Raw genomic sequence first — 22,426 nt, 5'->3', positions numbered from 1 at the left:
ACATGTTGAAGGTTGAGCGGAGATATGACAGAGCTTTTCTGGAGACATGATTCTTTTTCATCTGAGGTCTGACACCTCACTCTGAGACCCGAGGAAGTCCTAATATGTAAACCATGTCCATCTCCGTGTGGTTTCTCTCCATCAAAACAAACTCAAGCCCCGTTTCCACCAAGCGGTTCAGTTCGGTTCGTCTCGGTACGGCACGCATTTTGTGGCGTTTCAATTGACTAAAACCGGGACAGGTCCCCAAATTACCGAGCCGTACGTCCCACTTCTTGGTACCCCTCTGTTGGGGTGCCAGACATACCGATCCGACCCCAGAAGGTGGAGCTAGAAACACCGCAGTCCGTTGGTTGGTCGAAAGAATCGTCACTTCCCGGGCCACAGCGGTAATAAAGAACAACACATAACCCCGCCATGTTTGAATCTCCAGTGGACTTCGGGAAGATAGCTTTTTTTGTTTGGAAAATGGCGTAAAGAAACAGCGTTCCATGGTCGACCGCGGAGGTGCAGACTTTCCTCGCGTTTTTTCTTCTTTGTTATATTTATTAGTGGGGTACACTGTATGGCGCTGCCATGACGACATACTATTACGTAGCAGGCTATCAGCATCTGGCTTACTCCCCGCCCACCAAGTAGGGCACAGTTGGCTGTGGAAACGCAAACAGGATCAGGCGTTACCGATCCAACCCGTACCAAACTGTACTGATCAATACCAGACTGCTTGGTGGAAACCAGCCATAAATGAACCCTCACTAGATCACTACTGGATCACTTCCAGTACTTGGTACATTCCCTTTCCGTAAAAATGAAATGTTAATTTATTTCAGAAATTGTAAAAGTGTTCCATCATTTGTAAAAATGTTTTTGTAAAATTGTTTTATCTTTTGAAATTTTGTTTCCTTAAATGTAAATTTGTTTTGTCCTTGGTAAAAGTGTTTTGCTGATGTAATTTTGTTTTATAAAATATAAAAAAGTTTTCCAAAATGTAAAATTTGTCTCCAACTTCGTAAAAATGTTTCATCTTTTGTAAATTTGTTTTGTCCTTCAGGGCCACCGTAATTTTGGCTTAAAACAAACCAACAAACAAAACAAAGTTTGAGGACACACTTAGACAAACTACAATTCCCATGATCCTCTGCGGCTTATTGCAGACGTGACGTCACATTATGTGCAGCTGGTGTGCAGCAGCTCTGTTGTGTTTGCTTTGTGCGAAGCGACGCGGAGATGTTTGGGTCGATGTATCAACATAGGTAACGTTAAATGTACATCTTCCTGAATTCGTTCAGCTTTACTAATGTCTGTGTGACCAACAGCCGTGCAGAGTGAAAGAAGAAACAGCCTACCAGGTACATTAACACACTAGAGATGCTAACAGGCAGCCCGTTTCATCGCAGAGGATTTGGGCTAACTCAGCGGGCTACCATTATTATAGTACCTTAATATTTTGAAAGAAATACAATTAGAATCATGCATTGTGACAAGACTGTGTTCATACTCATGAAAGAGATGGATATTCTAGTTGATAGCTTATATCAGCATCCAACATCTATCCTGGGCGTCGGTCTGATTCAACTATTAGAAATCCATTCATTCTCTTTCCCCAGCTGTAGTCATGTAAATGAAAAAGATACAAATAACTGCTTTTGAACAGTGAAAAGGCAAAAGCTTATTCATTTTGTGACAGTTAGATACATTTGAATCTCACATGTTCTTATGTGTTTTCAGGATCCTTCATAGACACATGTAGACAGTGCATTTGAGAAGCCGGGATATAGGGAGTCATGCAGAGTCAGACCCAAGCACACAGTGGGCCAAACCCTGTGGCCACAGCAACAGCAAAGCTACAACTGGACACTCCAACTGAAGCTCAGCCAGCACAGAGTGAACCACATGCACAAGAGGAAGAGAAAGGACACGCCGGTCCTGCTGAGACTGAAACATCAGTCACCTCACATGAAAATGGGACAGAGGTGCACACTGCAGAAACACATGCAGGTGTGGCAATCGCACAAGCAGAGCTGAATGAGCCTGCTGATCAGCCACTCACTGAGCCCTCAGATAGCATCAAGGGGATGGAGATGGACTCTGCTTCAAAACTAGGTACCCCCAATGAACCTGTACCTGATAGAAATACAAACTCTAAGTGTGGTGACCCAGGGTCAAAGACAAAGCATCAAGGGGTGCATGGTGGAAGGAAATATGTTCCTTCTAAGAAGGCAATGGTCGATCCGCTGAAGATGGACATGTCCATGGTCTTTCCTCTCTCATGTGAGTATTTTACTGTAGTGGTGGGCGAATCGATTCTGTGGTGTTGATATATCGATATTTACACGCTACTCGTATGAGTATTGATTACTCTAATAAAATATCGATACCAATTAATAAATGCAAAATAAAAGCGCATGTGTCACTTCTGACTCTTTTAGGGTAACTTACTCCAAAGTTTGGAACCGACAAATTCAGAGCCATCATGATCACAGTGTCATTTTAACAGTAGTCATGGTGAAGAGGCTGTTTTAAGCTTTCCACTCAGATCATTTAAATAGAGGATGTTGATTATTTATTATTTATGTGTTTTCTAAATTTATTTCATTGTTTAAAAAAGGCCAGCAAAGGATTTGCATATTCAAGTTTTTAATTTAACAGTAGGGGAAAACGGGGTTGGTTGTCACACTTTTTACTGTTTTGATGATTGCTCATCATCAAAACATCTTTCAATAGTCATTCCTAATTAAATTGAAGCTTAAGGTGTTGGCTTGAGATGTGTATCCCTCTCATTTTCCAACTCATTGTAACAAAGAGGCAATTAACAATCAAAGAAACTCTGATACATTGTGACAACCAACCCCATCACGGGGATGGTTGTCACACACTACTATGGGGTTGGTTGTCACACACTATGGGGTTGGTTGTCACACACTATGGGGTTGGTTGTCACACACTATGGGGTTGGTTGTCACACACTATGGGGTTGGTTGTCTCACACTATGGGGTTGGTTGTCACACACTATGGGGTTGGTTGTCACACACTATGGGGTTGGTTGTCACACACTATGGGGTTGGTTGTCACAATGGTATTTCAATGGAAAAAATCTTTCTAAAAAGGCAAGAAGGCAGAACTAAATTTGAAAGTTTAATTGCACTGACAAGAGAGGCCTACATAACTTAATGCATTTTAACATAAAATGAGCAAGGAACATGAACAGGAAACACATCTTTAGGCCAGCCTATATAACAACATAAAGAACAAAACAAATAGGGCTAACAATAATGGCCTACTCAACTAGGCTACATGCAGTCACTGTCTGAGTTACAGTGATGGCAAATGTTGGGTCTGCGCACTCAAACTCATTTCACCATGCATGGTTTTGCCAACATAGGGGTTAGTTGTTACATGTGACAACAAACCCCAAAGAGAATGTGACGACCAACCCCAACTGGAATTTGTTGCTAGCATCAAGGCTAACAATCATCTAACAACTACTCAGCTAGCTAATAAAAATCTAAACTATAGCTTTCCCCTCACACTTTGTAAGGGTAACACTTGTTTTGTTATAAACCCATCGTTTAAAAGCCTAGAAGAAAAATACTGAGGAGCTGAATATTTACAATTTGACATGATAAACACAAAAAGTCCTCTCACCTCAAGTTCAGTTGTCTTACTCCAGAGACGACTATGTAGGTGAGCTCTGATCCTAATTCTGGAAATGTCCATACCCCAATTTGAGAGACAGCGCCCTCTGGTGGCGAGATATAACGAGTGTGCCAACCAACCCGTGTGACATCCAACCCTGTTCTCCTCTATTTGTCATGGGACTTGTCTTTCAAGGGTTGCATTTTATTGAAAAAAATAAATCACTGAAAGTATCGGTATCGGGTATTGAAAAAATTGCCAAAAAAGTAATCTGTATCGCATTGAATCATATAAGTGTGGTATCGCCCAGCACTATTTTACTTCGTTTGTGTTTGTCATTTTGTGTTATACCTACTGTCTACTGTTTACAGTCATTTTATAACATTCTTTTAAATAATACTGTTCATCAAAAAACACTTCTATCTATGGCTCTACTGTACAGAAACATTATCAAGTTTGTTTAAACATATACTTCTAGAATCTTATGTTCATTAGCAGCCAAACAAAATACTGCAGGTTGGAACTACATCCTTTTAACATTCTGTAGAAAAAGCAGTTTGCACATGTGCAGTTAGGTTTTGTTTATAAGAGCACTGCAGGTATCTGCACCAAGACAGGGTTGTGTATTCGGGGGGAAGGTTTAGGGGGTGTAGACATTTCATTGTAAAACATAAAACCGAAATTTGCCATTACAAGTGCAAAATAATCTGTTGAATACATATCCCTATCACAATGTTGGTTTTATTGCAGCATTACCTTGCTGTTAAGGGAAAGCTGTAGAAGAGGTGGGCTCTTTTGTCCCAGAGATTCCAGAGTATATTCTTATTACATGGATTTAAGTGACAACGTCTTCTCCTCTTTCCTGTAGCATCTGAGCTCTCTTTGCAGTGCCTCGAGTGCCACATCATCTTCAGTGACCCCAAGAGTAAAGAGCGTCATCTGAAGATGAGCCACCCAGCAGAATATGAACAATGCATACTGAGGAATGCCCTTTTTGCCTGCTACGTTTGTGAACGCCACTTCTCAAACTCCACAGAGCTCATGGTCCACCAGAAGGCCCACATAGAGAAGACACCTTTCAAGTGTCTGATCTGTGGCCTGGCCTTCAAAAAGACATCAGAGCTCACCCTTCATAAGAAAATTCATTTTGGCCTGGATGGTTATCGATGCACTGACTGTGGCAAAGCTTGCAAAACAACGACATTATTGAAGTATCACCGCCGCACACACACTGGAGAGAGGCCGTATATTTGCAAGGAATGTGGACGGAGATTTGCCATGCCCAAAACTCTGCAGAGACATGAATTGTCACATCTGAAAAACAGTCTGGGAGATGAAGGAAATATCTCAGATAAAGCACAGGAGAAAGATGAGGGTGAGAATATTTCTATGTCACAAATGTGCTTTCTTGTTACATGTAAAAAAAGAAACACCCTTAAAGTGTTCTTACACAGCTGTGTTAAGCACTCGATTCTGATTGGTCCATCCTCCATTTTAGTTGTCCATATTTCTTGAAGTAGATGATGTCAAGTATATATATATATATATATATTACAGATAATGGCAGATTTACTATAATCAAATCTATGCAAAAGAAAAAGTCTGGTTAGTTTCATGTTTTTCACAGTGAAGAAAAAAAGATAGAAAAAAAGCAGAGAAAAGGCACAGAAGGATAAAGACACATACACTGTGGACAATGACAGAGAAATCTACAAAATATAAAATGGTGCATGAAGGAAACACTTGCTATACAGCTTTGTTCAACAACCTATAAATGGAAAAGAAACGTCAGTTTAATGAAAGTAATAACATTTTCAGAAGTCTACAGAGTTAACCTTTACCATAGGTGCAGCTCAATCTGTGAGTGTAACAGACTGTTTTGAATGAAAGAAACAACCATTTTTAGATAATAACAATCATATCCAGAAAAATATTTGGTATAAAATTATTGATTTGTTAAGTTAGAAGCCATGTGATAAGCAGGATAAACCCTTCAGGGTGAGCAAGACCCCAAAGTCAGAGTTCTAGTATGCATAACCACCTGCACACTATACAAGTCCATGTATGTTATGTAGCCACCAGCTAAAAACACAAACAAGTACACCCCAAATATTGATTATAAGATAATTTTATTGATTTCAAAATGATTGATTTGTACAGCAAAAAATAAATGGCGCGTCTGATTCGACTACTGCTAAATTCTTCAAATTCTTCAGCCTGCTTGCTGAACATTTCAATTCACTGTCAAGTTAAAACATTAGCCTGCTTATTTGTTGTAATTAACATTGAACTGAACATTTACATTGAAGGTAACGTTAAACAAGGTGAACAGGACTCCTGCAGTCATTATTTCCTGACCCTCAAAACTCTCAAGACCAGCCGGAGAAACTAACAGTTTTTTTCTAGATTATTTGCTTGGGCTTTTAGCCTTCATTGGATAGGTCAACTTTAGAGAGAGACAGGATATGTTGTAAAAAGAAGGGTGATGACATGCACCAAATACTTGTCAGGGACTGATACAGGACTTGTTTACCACTGTTGGAATGGGGACTACATGGGGCAACTGAGCTTAACCTGTGTCCTTGGAAACTTTGGAAAGTTTTAGCCTCAATGCTTACCAATTCAAAATGCTCCAAAAAGCTGAACCAGGAACGAGGATTGCAAATTTTAAATTGCAAATTAGCCATGGTTAGAAGTCTTATCTACACTGCTTCGGTTGCACTATTATTAGATATAACGATGCCTACATGTACTGTCCCTGTCAAATAAAACATATAAAATGGAAAGTAACATTTTTGCCACAGTGAAATGGGCCTGGGTCCATTCTGCAAACTGATTTGGTGTAATGTCTGTGACCAAGTCAAGATTATTCAATTCAGAATAATTCTTTTTGTTATGGGGGTTTGACCAGTCAGAATCAAGTATTTAACACAACCAGGTAATAATCTGCTATAATAACCTGCTCACTATACATTACCCTTTTCACATGTCTTGTCAGTGTTCTCAGTGTTCAATGTCCGTTCAGACTGACATTTCTTAACAGCTATGAAATAGAATGAAATCAAAGTTTGTAGAGACATTCATACTTCCAAAGCATAAACAAATGACTGACTTAGCAGATCCATTGACTGTCCTCCAGCACTTCCCAGAGAGTCCCATGTAGTTGGGGGAAATTATATGACAACTACTCTAAAATTGAAAAAAAAAAACAGTCTCTTAGTGGTCTGGCATAAATACAAATAAGTAATTAACCAAAGTTAAGTAATTCATATGGTAATGACATTTTAGATAGTGATTGCATTACATACATTACATACATTACATACAACATAGAAGCTTACTTTCTTAATTATAAATACTGAAGTTATAAAAGAAAACTGAAACGGTTACTCCAAATATCTGTATTTATTTTCTCGTACATTTTTGTTCTCTTGTACGTTAATTTTTTTCCTTTAGTATTGTTGAAAACAAATTATTTATGCATTATTATTTTGAGATTTAAAAATATATATATTGAAAATTCCATAACCCTCCATCCTAAAACAACCCACAACCAAAATAAATGTAATTTAGTATTATAGATAATATCACAGTTCAATAACTTTTTCCTTTTTTTATTTCTAGGCGTTTCTAAAAACTATCCTTGTTCTGCATGCAAAGCCACTTTCAAGAGTCCTAAGACAAGGCAGCGTCACATGAAATCCAAACATACCTCCCCTGCTGCAGCAAGTAAGGGTCTTCCAGTTGGACACCAAAGAGGTACGCCCATTATTACTCCAATATCCATATCCCAACCTACACTGTTACAGCTGGAAGCCACTGGACCTCTGCAAAAAGTTGATGCCAACATTGACACAGAACAGATTCGCAGACTTATTGAATCTTTGGGAAATGTGCAGAAAGTAAACCAAGTTGTCATATTGGGGCAGTTGCCACCTCACGCACCACCACTGGAAGTGCAGCAGATATTTCAAGGAACTGAAAATGTGAATTTTAACTTCTATCCACCACAAATAGATTTCATGGGTCTGAAACAGCAGGAATGTAAGACGGTTGAACTGGACCCTCTAAACAACCCCTGCGACCCTATGGAACAAACAATCATACTGGAGCCTATTACACCTGATGGACAGCTTGAAACGGCCCCTTTCTCAGAACTAGGTTCCCACATAGTAACAGTTGAAAACACAGAGTTCACTCTCATTCAGACTGAACAAACAGAGAGACCTGAGGGAGAGGAGTTGCCTCAGATTCTTCAACAGCCAGGCATTAGTGCACTTTATTCAGATCCTGTGGATAATGTGATTTGTCAAGATGAACAAAACCTAGAGCAAACAGTCATATTAGAACTTACCCCTGCCTTGATTCCAACTGTGGAATTGGAACAAACCCAAACTATGGCACAAAACGTTTTTTTTCCTTCCACTTTGGTAACAACTACTGAATCAGAGAAGATTCCTGATACGGCTCTAGATCAGATGGTAATTGATGCACCCAATACCAACCTGTCAATTCCACCTCTTCCTTTGAAGTTGGAGTTGACACCTCCACAGAAAGGGCAACAGGACAAACCCTCGTACCTTTTTATTCCAGCAGAGCCACTTAGAAAAACTCCAAGTGAATCTAAAACCCATCCCCAAGAGGAGGTGAATTTGCAGATGCAAACGGCGAGTAAAGATCTGATCCACCCCTCCCTGAATAAAGCTGTACCACTAGAGACAAAGGAAAATGATGTTCAGGAACCATCTGAAGGAGAATCATCTCACCAAGAGCGTTCTCAACAAAAAACCTCTAAACAACATGGCTCTGAACAAGATTCATCAGAGAACTTGATGCTAGAAAGCCAGGAGGATCAGGAGAAGGTGGACAACCTGTCTGGAATAGTGGAGCCATCTGCTAAAGAAGAGGGTCAATCAAAATCAGAGGCCAAAAAGTTCTCACAGATTTCAGAGTTACCCTTAAATGTAATGTCAGCTCAAGAGCTGGTGAAGGTACGGAAAAGAAAACCAGCTAGAGCCTTTTACTTCCAAGGATATAAGCAAGATCTGGCTGGATCTATATACGATGATTTTTCGATATATGCTGCCCCTGCTAAACGCCAAAAAACGAAAAAGTCTCATCTTGTTGTTAAATTTGGCCCACAAAGCAAAGATAAAAAGAACAAGAAACAGAAAAAGCCATCACAGCAGCATAGGACAATGCAGGAAGAAGTGTTAAGAGGTAAAACACCAGCCATACATCTCTCAAAGAAAAAAGTATCATCACAGAAGAAGGGGAAAAAAGGAAAAAAGAAAGGGGAGCATGTGGTATCTGCTGACACATTAAAGTCACCTGCATCAATCCAGGACCCACAGCTGCAACAAAACAAAGAGGATAAAAGAAAAAAGAAAAAGCAAAAAGGAGTAGCTGGGATGGATGATGCCAATAACATAAGTAAGCAAAAAATTGCAGCATCACCCGTTTCTAAGAAAAAACAGGTGAAAATGATTCAAAGAGATCAGCCCAAGATTGCAAAAGTTGGAAAGGGAAAGGACATTTCAGCAAGAAAGGTAAAAGATAAGTCAAAAACAAGCACCGCTTCAACAGCCCAAACTAGCCAACAATTAACAGAAGACTCTCTACTTCTACTGAAAGGCCACAAACAGCCTCAGTTGAAAGTTTACAAGTTAGACCCTTTAAAAGCACCTGGCAGTACGCTAGAGGATTCACCTAATGAGTCCCAAAAAATGTCTGGACAGAGTAAAGACAAACTCAAACATCCAACAAGTGTGTCAGTAAATTATCTCGTAACAGAAGGTAGGAAAAAGGGAGGAAGACCCAAGAAGAACCAGAAAGCTCTTTCATTATTGTCCTCAAAAAAGGGTTCCCATAAACCGGCTGAGTCCCTTCCAAACAAGCCAAAGACCACCAGGAAACGTAAAGCCTCTTCAAAAGTGGAGACTGAAGGGGTGATAACTTCTTCACATTCCAAGCGTGCCTTAGAGTGCCAAGACTGTGGGGAAAGATTTAGTGAGGTCTCGTCCCTTCAGAAGCACAAGACATTGGTTCATGTTGTAGAGAGTCCTGGTCTTACTTACACCAATGGGAACGTCTTTGAAGGTGTCTCCAGGTTGGAACTTTACCAGCTTCCACAACCGCGCGATAAGGCTGTCAGGTTGATGAATGCTGCAACAGGCTGGGACACTGAGCCTGAAATGGGAGAGATCGCATCAGAAGACAGAGAGCGAAATGTCTCTTTTCCTGCTTTGATTCCATCGCCATCTTTACCTGTGCCACCCTTGGATGTTGAAATAGGCACCTATGTAGATAAAGCTGGCTCTACAATAGAATCAGACAATCAGTCAACATCGGATCAAATAAGAAACAGTGACACTCATTCAAATATCCAGTCTGTGTCGTGTTTTAGTGCCTCTGTTCAGACACACAGTTCAGAGACAGGTGAGCCTTTGGTATCAGATATGGACAAGCACGGAGAACCTACCTTGATAGAAAAAGATTCAGAAGTCCAGAGTACTTTGGATGAAGACATCAAGGAGGACTTTTTTGAGGTAGATTTGGTCACTGTAGGGGAGCAGAATGAGAGAGATAATCCAGAATCTCTTGAAGACAAAATTCACCAAAATAAATCAGATGGACCCTGCAGTTCTGAGGCAAGAGGAACTGACAAAGTCCCTGAGCAAATTTCTGGTGAAATAGCTGAAAAAACTCTAACCTCACAGACTGTTTCATGCTCCACTCATCAAGAGGAGATCAAAGAAGAGGAGGAAGAAGTCTTGGTCCAGAAAAAAAAAGAAGGGGAAGGGAATACTATGAGGAATGCTGCAAAAAGTGGGGGTAGAGCAGGACATCAAAAGAGGGACCTGGTCTCTAAGAAGGTCTCTGCGAAAGATACTGTCAGAGGATCAGGATCTGAAAAAGAACAAGTCGAATGTCAGGCAGCTTACGAAAGCCGTCCAATCACCTCTGATTCAGAAATAACTGATGAAAGTGGGACCAAACCTGAACTTGAGGCCAACAGTGCTAATACTTCTGCAGAGAGAACTCCTGATGAGCGAGTCGTGTTTGAGCCGGAGTCGATCACCACAGGTGTAGAAAAGGTGAATGAAAAAGAATATGACAGGGACACGTCTCCAGTTGTCATACTTGAGAGGGTCCTCACTTCTACACCAAAAGTAAACGCTGACATGCAGCCGAACCTGAAGATCACAAAGAACAACAAGAGACAGGTGAGTAACTAACGTTACCAACAAATAGCATCCAGGAAAAATTAGTGAAAGATTTCATGTAGTGAATTTACATTTGTCTTCTTTCCAGGGATTTGATAATAGAGCTGAGAAAGAAGTACTGGGAAGCCAAGAGATCAAGGTTGAAGAGATTGTCTCAGATCCACCCCTGGCTGGTCCAGCATGTCCAAACAGACGGAGTGCAAGTGTGCAACCGCAGCACCACTGTGATGTGACGACAGTCCTTGTGAAGGAGGAGTGCAGCCTTGTGCTGAATGAGGCTCAGACCATGCAGGGCAGTAGAATCCGCTGGAATGTGGAGCCAGTTAATGTTGTAAACACCTCCAGCTCAAGTAAGTATAAGACCACTCTGCAGTTCATCATGTATGATAAATCCCATTATTTGCTTTTTCTTACACCGTGTCCTAACAGCATGCAAAACGAGTTAGCATTGACAGTATTAATAAGAACTACTGTTTTCTGCCTCGTCTGTATGGAACAATAACTGATCACTGCCCTGCCCTTCTTCGGTAGGGTGGCCTTTGAGGACTTATTTTATCATAGGTTTTTTGATGTGTTGCTTTCAGTGATAAACAGTGGTGCAACAACCAGAGACTGTAACGTCCCTCCTGAGTTCAACAGCAACCAGTGTATCTTCTACCCAGTGAAGGAGGAGGAGAGGGAGGTTCCTGTGGGTGCTGCTCAGACCAGCAGCGAAAATGTTTCCATAGGATCATCTAACAATGTCCAGCACACAGAGTATCAAGCAAAACAAAGTAGCTTAAGTGAGTCATTGTTTTTTCTGGTGATGTTTTCCTCTAACCAAAGGTTAAAGGAAGAGCTCTATTTGAATGTTGAATATGTTACCAACAGATGTAGGGCGCCATCCTGTGGCTGACTACCAGGAGAAGAGAGTGAGCTGTTTATCGTCAGAAACAGGAGACAGTGACTTTACAGCTGGTCATGGTATGTTTCTTGTTTTCTTAAATGGTGATAACTTGTACATAATCTATCACCAACCTAACCCCCAATTTGTACAGGGAGGGTGTGCGCCGCGCCACAGGTTTGCTCTGTCCGACGGTGTGCGCCCTGCTACACAGGACGCGTGTTTGGAGCGTAGGGCCAGCTCAGAGCAGCTGAGTTCAGTATAGAGAGAACAACATGGAAACAACATGTTACAGAGCCGCTCTTCGGTTACTCAGTTGGATAGTATTCCACTACTTTTGTGCTTTAATCATTGCTAAGTATGCTGCATAACTACAAAGTTTAGTTTCTGCAAGCTTAGATGTGTTTAATATTAATAATTCTGCTCTACTTTGTTGTACTGTTAGCTTCTGACACAATTATCATCTCATCACAATGTCCTGTTGTAGTCAACATGGATCATGGATATGTGAATCTTTGGAGTTCAAATCCATAATCGATGAGTATTTCTGATATATACCATCTTTTAAAGGGTTGAGAGCATAGACTGTATAAAATATGGATGTAGTATCCGTGACATCACCCACCTGTTTCTGAAGAGCTGTTTTGAGGCCAATTGTCGTCAGCAGCCATATTGCTGCTGTGGAGCCAGTGTGACGTAAAGAGGCAGAGTTTGAGCCTCCTAGCCAACAGCTACAGTGTTCCCACGGTCAGCTGTGCCTCTCATTGGAGGGCTCGTAATCTCAATATCTTCAAAAATGCCGCGTTAGAAAAAATTCACCCCCCTCTACAGTGTGTGCCGATCGAGAAATGAGCTATCCAGACTACACTCGTCTTTTGTACCAGGCTGTAAACATGTTTATTTCTGCTGTAAAGATCGGCTTTTTCCCATTCATGTGTATGTGACTTCCGGTACCTCTGGAGCCAGCCTCAAGCGGATTCTCAATGAACTGCAGCTTTTAACATTTCCGCATTGGACTAATATTTTTAGACCGGAGGTTGATGCTTGGTTGGGAGACGTATATGTTGTTTTATTTTGAAATTGAGCGGATGTTGCATGCCATCCTCGTGTCTGACTTCCTGTCCAGGTCGATCTTTTCTGGTCAGATTGATGCGTGCTGGGCGTGGGCGCTGGTAAAAAAAAAGGTGATCAAACTAACTCCTATGACTGACCCCTATTTTAATTTTCAGCTGACACTGATGCTGAATGGCAGCATCCTCCAGATGTCCAGGACTTTCTCCTCCAGAGTTCTGATGAAGAGGATGTGGAGGGTTTTGAATTGTCTGATCCTCAGCTTGACTCTGAAGCAGAAGTAATGGCCTACTTCAACAAGAACCAAGCAATCAACTCACAACAACCAGATGACACATCACAAAAGTACAGTATATCTGACTTTTTTTTTTTACAGTGTACAAACACTCAGAACAAAAAAACACATTTTACTACCAAGTTTTCAAAAGTTAACATTCTCATAGTGTGTAGAAAACGTGTGTTATTGTGACTTACAGTGACCTCAAATTGAATAATTCAAGAAAAACTCAATGTTGGACATTCATATGTTGAAGAATGAATGTTAACTGTACTTGCTATGAGGTGGTAATTGTTATGTTCTTGCATGTGATGCTCAGTTATTTACACGATTGCTTATTTGATCCTCCTCTTTAGTTCGCCATCTTCAAAGATCCATTCTCAGGCACCACGAGAGGAAGGGAGGACCAGAAAGCCCATTGATTACTTCTCTGATTATTTTGGTTGGGACACCTGGGTAGAAATTGCAAACTGTACAAACAAACTGTCCAACATATCCAATCCTGTCACAGCCAGAGAGGTCGCACAGTTTGTTGGGATCCACATTGCAATGGGGACTTTAAAGGTACTAAGTGTTGTGTTGTGACCCTTTTCTTGAGTGCTCTTCTGGTGTTGTTTTTCACATGAAAGTCCACTAACAGTTGATTTAATGTCTCACTACTTTTCAGTTTCCCAGTCCGAGGCTCTACTGGGAGGACTTGACTAAGGTGCCGCTGATTGCTGAAGCAATGCCACTCTCTCGATTCATCGAGCTGTCTCGTATGTTGAAACTTGCTTATCCTGCGAAGGATCTCGTCGACAGTGATATTCAAAAAGGGAGACAGGATATTGATTCACATCAAAGTAGTGTAAATCAAAGTGAAATTTCACCACCCAGCGATGAACAGAGGGCAGTGAACACTCCAAAGGACAACTCAGTAACACAAATAGATCCCCTGTGGAAGGCACAGCCATTATTGTGTCGCTTTAAAGCAGGGTGCCAGTCACTGAGACGAGATGGCAATTACGCAGTTGACCAATATCCACTTCCTCTGACTGGGAAGATGCACAGTAAGAAACTGTCTCTCCACTGCACTAAATTAATTGGATTTGGTGGTTTACTCTTGCATGTGGATTTTAAAATGGGTCGGAGTTGCAAAGAAGATGCTGTAGAAAAAATGGTTCCCAGAGGTAGTATGGTGTTTCTTTGCAAACAGGAACTGTCCACCCCTGCTATGCTGGAGCGTCTGTTAGTTGCCGGGGTTCATGGTGCAGGCAGGGTCGGAGGAGCACGAGGACAGATTGGAGACGAGTTTGTGAGCTCAGATGGGAAGTTGATGTTACGTAGATCACACTGTGGCTTCATACTTTCTACTGCAGGGAATGGCCAGAGGAACATGGCTTCGCTCATTGACAACTTTGAGAAGGCCCAAATGTCAGCTCATCTCAACAGAGACCTTTTAAATCTTTACTCCATTCCTCTGACTGCCTCCGCCCCTACCTGCTGGCCTCAAGCCTTGCTCTGGTACCTGACAGATCTCACTTTGGTCAACTCCTGGCTCCTTTACAGGCAGGATCACAGGGCAGCGTCCACACCTTTGTCTTTTATGGCCTTCAGGCTGGAGGTATCCAAAGCTTTCATCCAGTCAAGCGGCTCTGATACCCAGGACTCAGTTCCGTCTCGATCTCCTCTAGAGAAAGCACATGCAATACATGAAACCCCCAATCCTAGCCTGGTGGAAGAAAGTCCTCTTCCGGATGCAGCCACACGGTATGATGGCTCAGGCCACTGGCCAGAGCAACTTGCTGAGGGAGAAGGGGGAAGATGCCGTTTTGGGGACTGTCAAAGAACATCTCGAGTGCTTTGCCTTAAGTGCTGTGTCTTTCTTTGTATCTCACGCAACCACAACTGCTTTTTAAATTTCCATAGTCAAGGGGATCTAGGAAAAAAGTAGCATACATTAACTTTTTCAGTGTTTGTCAAAAATATTGTTTAGCCCCAATGTCTTTTAAACTTTTTCAAAATGCTTTCCACTGTCCTTGCTATTGTTTTGAGATATATTTATGCAGCAGTTTAAAGAACATGCTTTATGATAAGCCTAATTTGTCATAGAGCAAGTGTAAAAATAAATTTGCCTTCAAAGGAAATGCAAAAATATGCTTAAAGCCATGAACTTTGTAAAATAAGTGTAAATTTTAAATTTGTCATTTCAATTATCAAGTTTTTTGTACATTTTAAAATGGATCTCATGCACATTTCATAATGAGCTCTTTGTTTGGTTCTATGTATTTAAAAAGTGAAATTGGATTTAAAACCAATAAAAGACTAAATATACATCATGTGTTGTTTATTGAATCTTTGAAAATTGATTTTAGAAAAGTGCTTTCAACAAACTTTTGCTGACAGTCATTTTGGCAGGTCATATTTAGTAAAGCAGGTGCTGGGATGTGTTTCATCGACAATGGCTCTGATATATATTTATATGTTTCAGTTAGCTTAACCATCATTCACAGAAGCATCCCGAAATTAAAGAAGCAAATTGGAATTCAGCCAATTTTAAATGATACAGCGTAAGCTTCTCCATTTCAAAATACAAGAGATGGATTGTTTCAATTTTTTTTATGTGATACAAGGACTATGTCTTCCCATTTGCATTGATTAGGTAACCTATTTTGAAAGAGAAAATCCAAAAGCTAATGTTAAAATATTGACATTGACTAAAATATTATATACAATATTGACTAAAATGTAGGAATGTAAAAATATTACAGATAAGATTGTGCAAATACATTTATTTGACAAGTAAGACTAGAACAGGATGCAGGAAAGAGGCGGGTAAACAAAACAACTATTGTACTTTTCAATAATGTGTTCTGCGTCACGTGACAGAAATCAACCATAGAATTGGTTTGAAAAGAAGATGAGTTTGGTTCAGATCCATGTCGAGAGAAGGCTGTCTCCCTTGGTGTGTTTTGGGATTGTTCTTGGTATTTGTGTTTTTTGTTTTAATAACACGTGTGTGTGAAATGAGGGACATATACAATTTGTTCTACTACACTGTAGAACTTTTAATAATAATAATAACTGTATTTATATAGCACATTTAAAAACAAATATTTACAAAGTGCTTTGACAAACAAAGCATGGTTCAAATAACATAGCAAACATTTCGAACGATAGGGAACTTTAACAATGCAAAAAAAATGCAACAAGGTTCAAAGGAAAACATGTCAATTAAACAGAATGAATTGGTGGGACAATAGACCAGTAAATCATTGTTGAGAGGTTTTTTTTAAGGATAAATGAATAAAATAAATAAAAATAGATGAGTAAACAAAAGCATTAAAAGGACAATAAAAAAGGTTTTTGGAGGATAACATCACATCGGGAAAATTAGAAAAAGTGTTCAGGATAAACCAGGAACATTAAAATAATAAATTTGAAAAATAAAAATAAATTAAAACAACAGATAATCAAAAACAATTTAAAACAATTAATTAGTTGGATAAAAATGAATATTAATAATAATAAAGTAAAAGTGGTTAGAAAGATAAAGTCACATAAAAGCAAGTCTGTAAAATGGGTTTTAAGAAGAGATTTAAAATATGTACTTCATTGTTTCAATTAAACAACGTTTTTTCCTTACAGGGACACAGTGTTCTCTTTAATCAGCAAAACAACTAGTATTGAAATATGGAAGCATATATGTACCAAAATTAAAAACCAAAAATGTTACCAAAAATTTAAATTTAAATGTAACCAAAAAAATGTGCAAGCTTGAACATAAAAGTTAAAATGAAAAAGGAAGGATTTCTTTTTGATTTTATTTTTGATTTTAAAAAAAAATGTGTATTCATTCGGAAAATTATAAAGCATTTCTGTGAACACATTTTAATTTGGGAATTTTCTTTTTGATTTGAATTCTGATGCTAATTAGGAGGGGCATTTTTTTTTTAGATTTAAAAGCATAATGTCATTTTCTTTTTCATTTCAATTGTGTAACATAATTAGTATTGTTGAAGATGACAATTAAAATACAAATATGATTTTTGAATATTAATTATATTTATAGGTCAAATAATGCGCACATGGTACATATATGCTTCCATATTCAAACTTACTTGACCACTGTTTTGTTTCCTCCATATATTATCCTGACAATACAGTAGTGACGAATCCCCCGGCAGCCATTTTAGCTGTAACACCAGCGTACACTAGGAAGTGTCCGATCTATGTGTTGTGCTTCTGTAGGGTCAACTCTCTCAGTCAAACTAGCTTCAAAGAGCGGGGAGAGGTAACGTGAACGTCTACTCATTCTTTACATGTTACAAATCTATTCTTCTGTGTGGATACAAGTAAGCGTGCATGGTAGTAAACCATGCACATTATCACTAATCGATGTGTTGAACCATGGTGCTGTGAAAAGGCGCAGAAAGTATTGTATCTGATTTGAATGGCAGCCAGTGTTGTTAGCGCTAACCGATAGCAAGCTAGCTACCTTATTATTTAAATTTGTATGATAGCTACGTGCTAGTGTGATAAACTAAATAGTTACCATTGCTGTAGACGCCTTCCGTTTCATAGCTAGAGTAGTCTAAGAGTTTTAACCATGTTGTAGAAGCTCGTAAGCTTGCACGTATAGCTAGTTAGCTTAGCATTAGTTAGCGGCCTTGCAGACAGTAACGTAGCGTCAGCCACATTTAGCTGAAACTTGATGCTCCAAGGGGAACTAGAGGAATAGTTGCACATATGCATTGTGATTAATTTAAACAAATGTTCCTCTCACTAACTACTCAGTGGGGAAAATGATGTTCCAGCTTTCAAACATTGATTGACGATAGAGATCCCATGTTGTGGATCACACAGTTTTGCGTGCAGCTGCAGCTTTTACATGGAGCCAAAACGATCACTGTAATGTGTGGTATTAAAAATAAAATTTGGCATTAAAAAACACAGCCTGAAACTGAATAAAGAAACATTGGCATTGAAACATTTGTATTGTAACGACTTCAAAACAGGTATTGCATTTTACAATAAAAGTGTTTCAATGCCAATGTTTCTTTATTTCAGTTTCAGGCTGTGTTTTCAATCCTAAGTTTTATTTTCAATACCAAACATTAAGGTCACCATTTTGGCTCCATACTTTTAACCCTCCTGTTATTTTGCGGGTCAAATTTACCCTTTTTAAAGTTTATTTTAGGCAATATATGCCTTCCAAACCAGCTTAATGCTGCATCAAAATCTAGGCTGCATTGGACAGGAGAGGGGTCTCGTGTTAATTTATCAAATTCACTTCATAAAGAAAAACAAAATTAAAATGTAAAATAAAATTAACAAAAATGTCTGTCATGTAAAATATTGTATTTATATTTAGGGATTTCCAATGTACCTTTAAAATAAGTTTTAACATGAATTTTAATGAAACACGAGTGAGTTATCCTCATTGAACCATGATCTGTGAAAATTAAAGAACACAAATGGACTAAATCTTTTTTTTGTAATTAGTATTTTATTGGTTTTTAAATAAGACTTATCACATTTGGGTGAAAAACAAATGTCTCCTTTTATTTTTTTTTTACACTAAACAGATAAAAATAAACCCATTTAACTAATAATAATTGAAAGCAAAACCCACAGTTAAAAAACAAAAACAAACATCGACAATCCACATTACCAATGTATTTCAAATACTCTCCCCACTTTGCCACATATTTCTCCAGCCATAGACTAAATCTTGAATTAAATGGTTAGCAATGGAGTTAAAAAGTGGATTTTTTGAGGTTCTGACACTTTTGGGTAATTAATAATAATAATAATAATGAATTTTATTTATCACGCACTTTACATTTGGAGCAAATCTCAAAGTGCTACAGGGCATAATTGAATATTCCCCGGGTCAAATTGACACAGGAACATTATTGATGTTCTAGATAAACAAATATAACAGGAGGGTTAACGTCATGTGTTACTAATCTTTTGTAATTTTAACCTTGTTTTGCACAGATCAAGTGTGAGGGCTTGCTGAGACTGCCCAGTGTATCAGGATGGACTCTGACATTTTGAACATAGAGGAGATAGTGATGGGACGGGGATTGCCGGATCCACCCCCAGAAGCCCCCCCTGAAAAGCCAGCCGAACCCTACAAACCGATCACTCTGAATGGACCTCCAGCGTCCACTGTTCAACCCTGTAAGTAGGAATGTGTTGCTAACTTGTGGATGAAAAGGGCAAAAGCAGCAGAATTCTTTTTAAATCTTTGCACAGTCTCTAAAATCTTCTCCTGTTCCTTCAGACCAGCATGAGAACCTGCAGTGTTTCCAGTGCTTCATCACATTCTGCAGTGCAAAAGCCAAGGAGAGGCATATGAAGAAAAGCCACAGGGAAGAGTACAAGCAACAGCTTCAGCAGGTACGCCTCACATTATTAACTCTTGCATGTTGATGTGTAGATTAGATTGTGCTGTAGAAATAAAAATACATAGAACAATATCAGTAGTATATAAGTCTATTTAGATAATGAATTTGTCCTAAGATAACATTTGTCATGAATTGGCACTGTAAGAATGAAAATTGATTTTTTTTTCTGTCTCATCCTGTAAACCTTTATTCTTTTACATTGTTGTAAAGTTACTGGCATTGCAAGAAAAACTATGAGTGCTAATATATATTCATATGATGCTGATTGTGATTAATTAATCTCTAATAAAATGTTTGGTTATAAACAGTATATACATTATAGACAGTGTTAGCTTTTAATAACTTAAATAAAAATTGCTCACACTTAATTTTCTTGGCAAACAATGAAAATGTGATAAACTTGAGTTTAACATTTAGAATAAACATAATCTAACGCTGTTTTCACATTGCCTGTCTTCTTTGCTTCTCCACAGGGCAACACATTATTCACCTGCTATGTCTGTGATCGTACGTTCCTGTCATCTGAGGAACTGACACAGCACCAGCCAACACACAGCAAAGATGACAAGCCCTTCAAATGCGTTCACTGCAAAGAGAGCTTTAAAACCTTCTCTGAAGTGAGTAAAATGTTTTGTTTTCATTAATAAAGGTTGTCAATGGCAGCACCAAACTCACACACTACAAATGCCAACACAAGTACTGAGCACATTGTGACTTTTATGACATGCATTTTGTTCTACTTCTCACCTTTGCAGCTCACAACCCACAGAAGACAGGTGTGTCCAGAAAAACAGCTGGTATGTAAAGATTGCAACGAAACCTTCCGGAGTCCTGGACTGCTGCGCACTCATCGCCTGACTCAGCATCCACGTCCAGATGTAGAACCTGCAGAACAGCCAGAGGTCCCTACAAAAATCCACCGCTGTAAGAAGTGTAGCCAGAGCTTTGACACAGAGTCAGAGCTGATAGAACACCAGGAAAAGTACCCTGAAGGTCAGCAATGCAACGGCAGTGCTCAACCTGTCAAGAAACGTGGGCGGCCTACCAAAACCGAAGACCCTCCTGCAGGCGCTGAGAAAAAGGGAAAGCGGAAAAAAAAGGATGAGGCAGAAGCACCTGAGGAGGAAGAGAAGGCCACCGACACATCAGAGTCAGCAGCCTCTCCAACTGAGGAAAAGGGAAAAGCAGGTGCAGCGAAACGTGGCCGTCCAGCTAAAGCTGCACCAAAATCAGAAACAGAAGAAACGAAGAGTCCAGAGGATGAAAGTCAGGCCTCCACAAAGGAGAAGAAACCTAAAGTTGATCCTGCTCCGGCCCGTCAGCACCCCTGTCCTGAGTGTGACCTCACATTTCCTGCCTTGATTCATCTTCGGGCTCACAAGAAGGAGAAACACACCCCACGGAAAGCCCACCCCTGTGAAGAATGTGAGGAGAGCTTTGCCCGTCCTGAGCAGCTGGACGCCCACATGTCACGAGCTCACGTCGTGGGTCGCTTTGCCTGTGCAACCTGTGGGAAGAGCTTTGGTCGTGAGCGCACCTTAAAAGCTCACGAGAAAAGCCACCCAGAGGAGAATCCTGAAAACCCAAGTGCCAAGAGATAATTGAGACTTGGGGACCTTGCAGAAAGTGTATGGTTCTTGAAGATTTTAGTCATGAATTGTCCTTCTTTTTTCTTTTAACATTGGAGATCTGGTGCTCCAGACGATGCTTTCACATGAGTTTGTAATGGTTTTGACAATGATGTTTTAGCAAGCTTTGAATATAGAGATGAGTTTTGATCATGAGCTGTTGAATTTATGGACAAACAGACACATCTCCTGGATTGACTAACCAAATGTAGTTGAATCTACCGTTAACACCTTTTGTCTCAAAGTTTCTTATTTTATTATTTGTAAAAACAAAAACAATTTTGAGTAACTTTTAAAATAATTTGTTTCAGTTTGAAAGTGTGAACTGTGTGGTGTGAATTTCTTACTTTGTGTTTTAAGTTACACAGCTCATTTTGTGGTTAAAAAATGTTTTTTTTTATGATTTCTCGAAGCAGATGGGTAAATTCACATTTCGACATTTTGAAGCTAATTAGATATCTAGTAGAGATACAATGTTTGAATGTTTAGACAGTTTGTCATAAGAAAACCATAATGTACAGCTTCTGGTTCCTATTATTGCTTTTTTTACATTTTATGTTTCTTTCTACATTAAGTCCGATTGACAAAGAATTTTAGCTTAATTCAGTTAAAGTTTAAATTAATTTCAGCCAATTGCTTCAGATCAGATGTGGAGTGTTTGGCTTGTGTGCAGAAATGATCCATTATAATCCTGATTTGTCTCACAGTAAAATTTCCTCCTTTATTTTTTCACATATTAAAACAATATTTAATGTCTTAGACATTTCTTAAATGGAACTCATGGCTCTTTAATGCCTACAAGTCCCATAGGGAACTGTATATATCATGTGTTATTCACTGATCTGATTGTCTTTCTCCCCAACTGCAATGTGTCTGGACACTGCAAAAATGTAATAAAACAAGCTTTCCCAAGGGAGGCTGCTGAGGAAACAACCCAATGTGCTGGTCTTTATCACTTGTTATGCTTGAACCCTACCTGAAATATATATTATGTGAAGAGTACTTATTCTATACTTTCAAAGTCACACACACAGTGAGTATATCACAAGGTTATATTGTAAATTAGCAGGATTATTGGTGAGTGATGCCAGAGATGTCTTCCTGCTGTGGACGTACCAGACTCCAGCTGATACGAACATGCTGGAATCCAACGGCAACAGCAACTACTACTAATCATCCCATCACTATCATCGCTCTCTCTCCCTCTTATTCTCCTTTTCTCCCTCTTTCCAACCCCAACTCGGTCGAGGCAGATGGCTGTGTAACATGAGTCTGGTTCTGCTCGAGGTTTCTGCCTATTAAAAGGAAG

At 39.4% G+C, this 22,426-nt stretch overlaps 2 protein-coding genes across 3 annotated transcripts; both read left to right on the top strand.

Annotated features, from left to right (window-relative positions):
* Positions 1 to 1,151: 1,151 nt before the first annotated feature.
* LOC117822775 lies at positions 1,152 to 15,407 on the top strand. 2 transcript variants are annotated; one of them, XM_034697684.1, is made up of 10 exons: positions 1,152 to 1,253; positions 1,729 to 2,271; positions 4,506 to 5,012; positions 7,262 to 10,863; positions 10,952 to 11,213; positions 11,448 to 11,645; positions 11,734 to 11,826; positions 12,976 to 13,162; positions 13,451 to 13,658; positions 13,762 to 15,407. In XM_034697684.1, the coding sequence occupies exons 2-10, from the start codon at positions 1,785 to 1,787 to the stop codon at positions 15,025 to 15,027; spliced, it is 6,810 nt and encodes a 2,269-aa protein (XP_034553575.1). In that variant the 5' UTR covers positions 1,152 to 1,253; positions 1,729 to 1,784; the 3' UTR covers positions 15,028 to 15,407. The 2 variants fall into 2 exon arrangements, with proteins under 2 accessions (XP_034553575.1, XP_034553574.1); XM_034697683.1 differs by having other exon boundaries at positions 1,165 to 1,349.
* Positions 15,408 to 17,235: 1,828 nt separating this feature from the next.
* On the top strand, positions 17,236 to 22,050 carry znf576.2 (zinc finger protein 576, tandem duplicate 2). Its single transcript, XM_034697729.1, has 5 exons — positions 17,236 to 17,367; positions 19,077 to 19,262; positions 19,366 to 19,481; positions 19,963 to 20,106; positions 20,245 to 22,050. The coding sequence occupies exons 2-5, from the start codon at positions 19,118 to 19,120 to the stop codon at positions 21,088 to 21,090; spliced, it is 1,251 nt and encodes a 416-aa protein (XP_034553620.1). The 5' UTR covers positions 17,236 to 17,367; positions 19,077 to 19,117; the 3' UTR covers positions 21,091 to 22,050.
* The last annotated feature ends 376 nt before the right edge of the window (positions 22,051 to 22,426 follow it).

The sequence above is a fragment of the Notolabrus celidotus genome, chromosome 12, assembly GCF_009762535.1.
Source record: "Notolabrus celidotus isolate fNotCel1 chromosome 12, fNotCel1.pri, whole genome shotgun sequence".
Taxonomy (NCBI): Eukaryota; Metazoa; Chordata; class Actinopteri; order Labriformes; family Labridae; genus Notolabrus; species Notolabrus celidotus.
Note: the sequence above shows the minus strand (reverse complement) of the source record. Positions and strands in the feature narration are given on the sequence as shown.

Bases quoted from the DNA above. Each gene is read 5' to 3' on its own strand.
- LOC117822775 (XM_034697684.1), top strand. From the start codon at position 1,785: ATGCAGAGTCAGACCCAAGCACACAGTGGGCCAAACCCTGTGGCCACA. The intron at 5,013-7,261 runs GTGAGAATATTT...TTTTATTTCTAG, and splicing joins AGCACAGGAGAAAGATGAGG to GCGTTTCTAAAAACTATCCT. The intron at 13,163-13,450 runs GTACAGTATATC...CCTCCTCTTTAG, and splicing joins CCAGATGACACATCACAAAA to TTCGCCATCTTCAAAGATCC.
- znf576.2 (XM_034697729.1), top strand. From the start codon at position 19,118: ATGGACTCTGACATTTTGAACATAGAGGAGATAGTGATGGGACGGGGA. The intron at 19,263-19,365 runs GTAAGTAGGAAT...CTGTTCCTTCAG, and splicing joins AGCGTCCACTGTTCAACCCT to ACCAGCATGAGAACCTGCAG. The intron at 20,107-20,244 runs GTGAGTAAAATG...TCACCTTTGCAG, and splicing joins GCTTTAAAACCTTCTCTGAA to CTCACAACCCACAGAAGACA.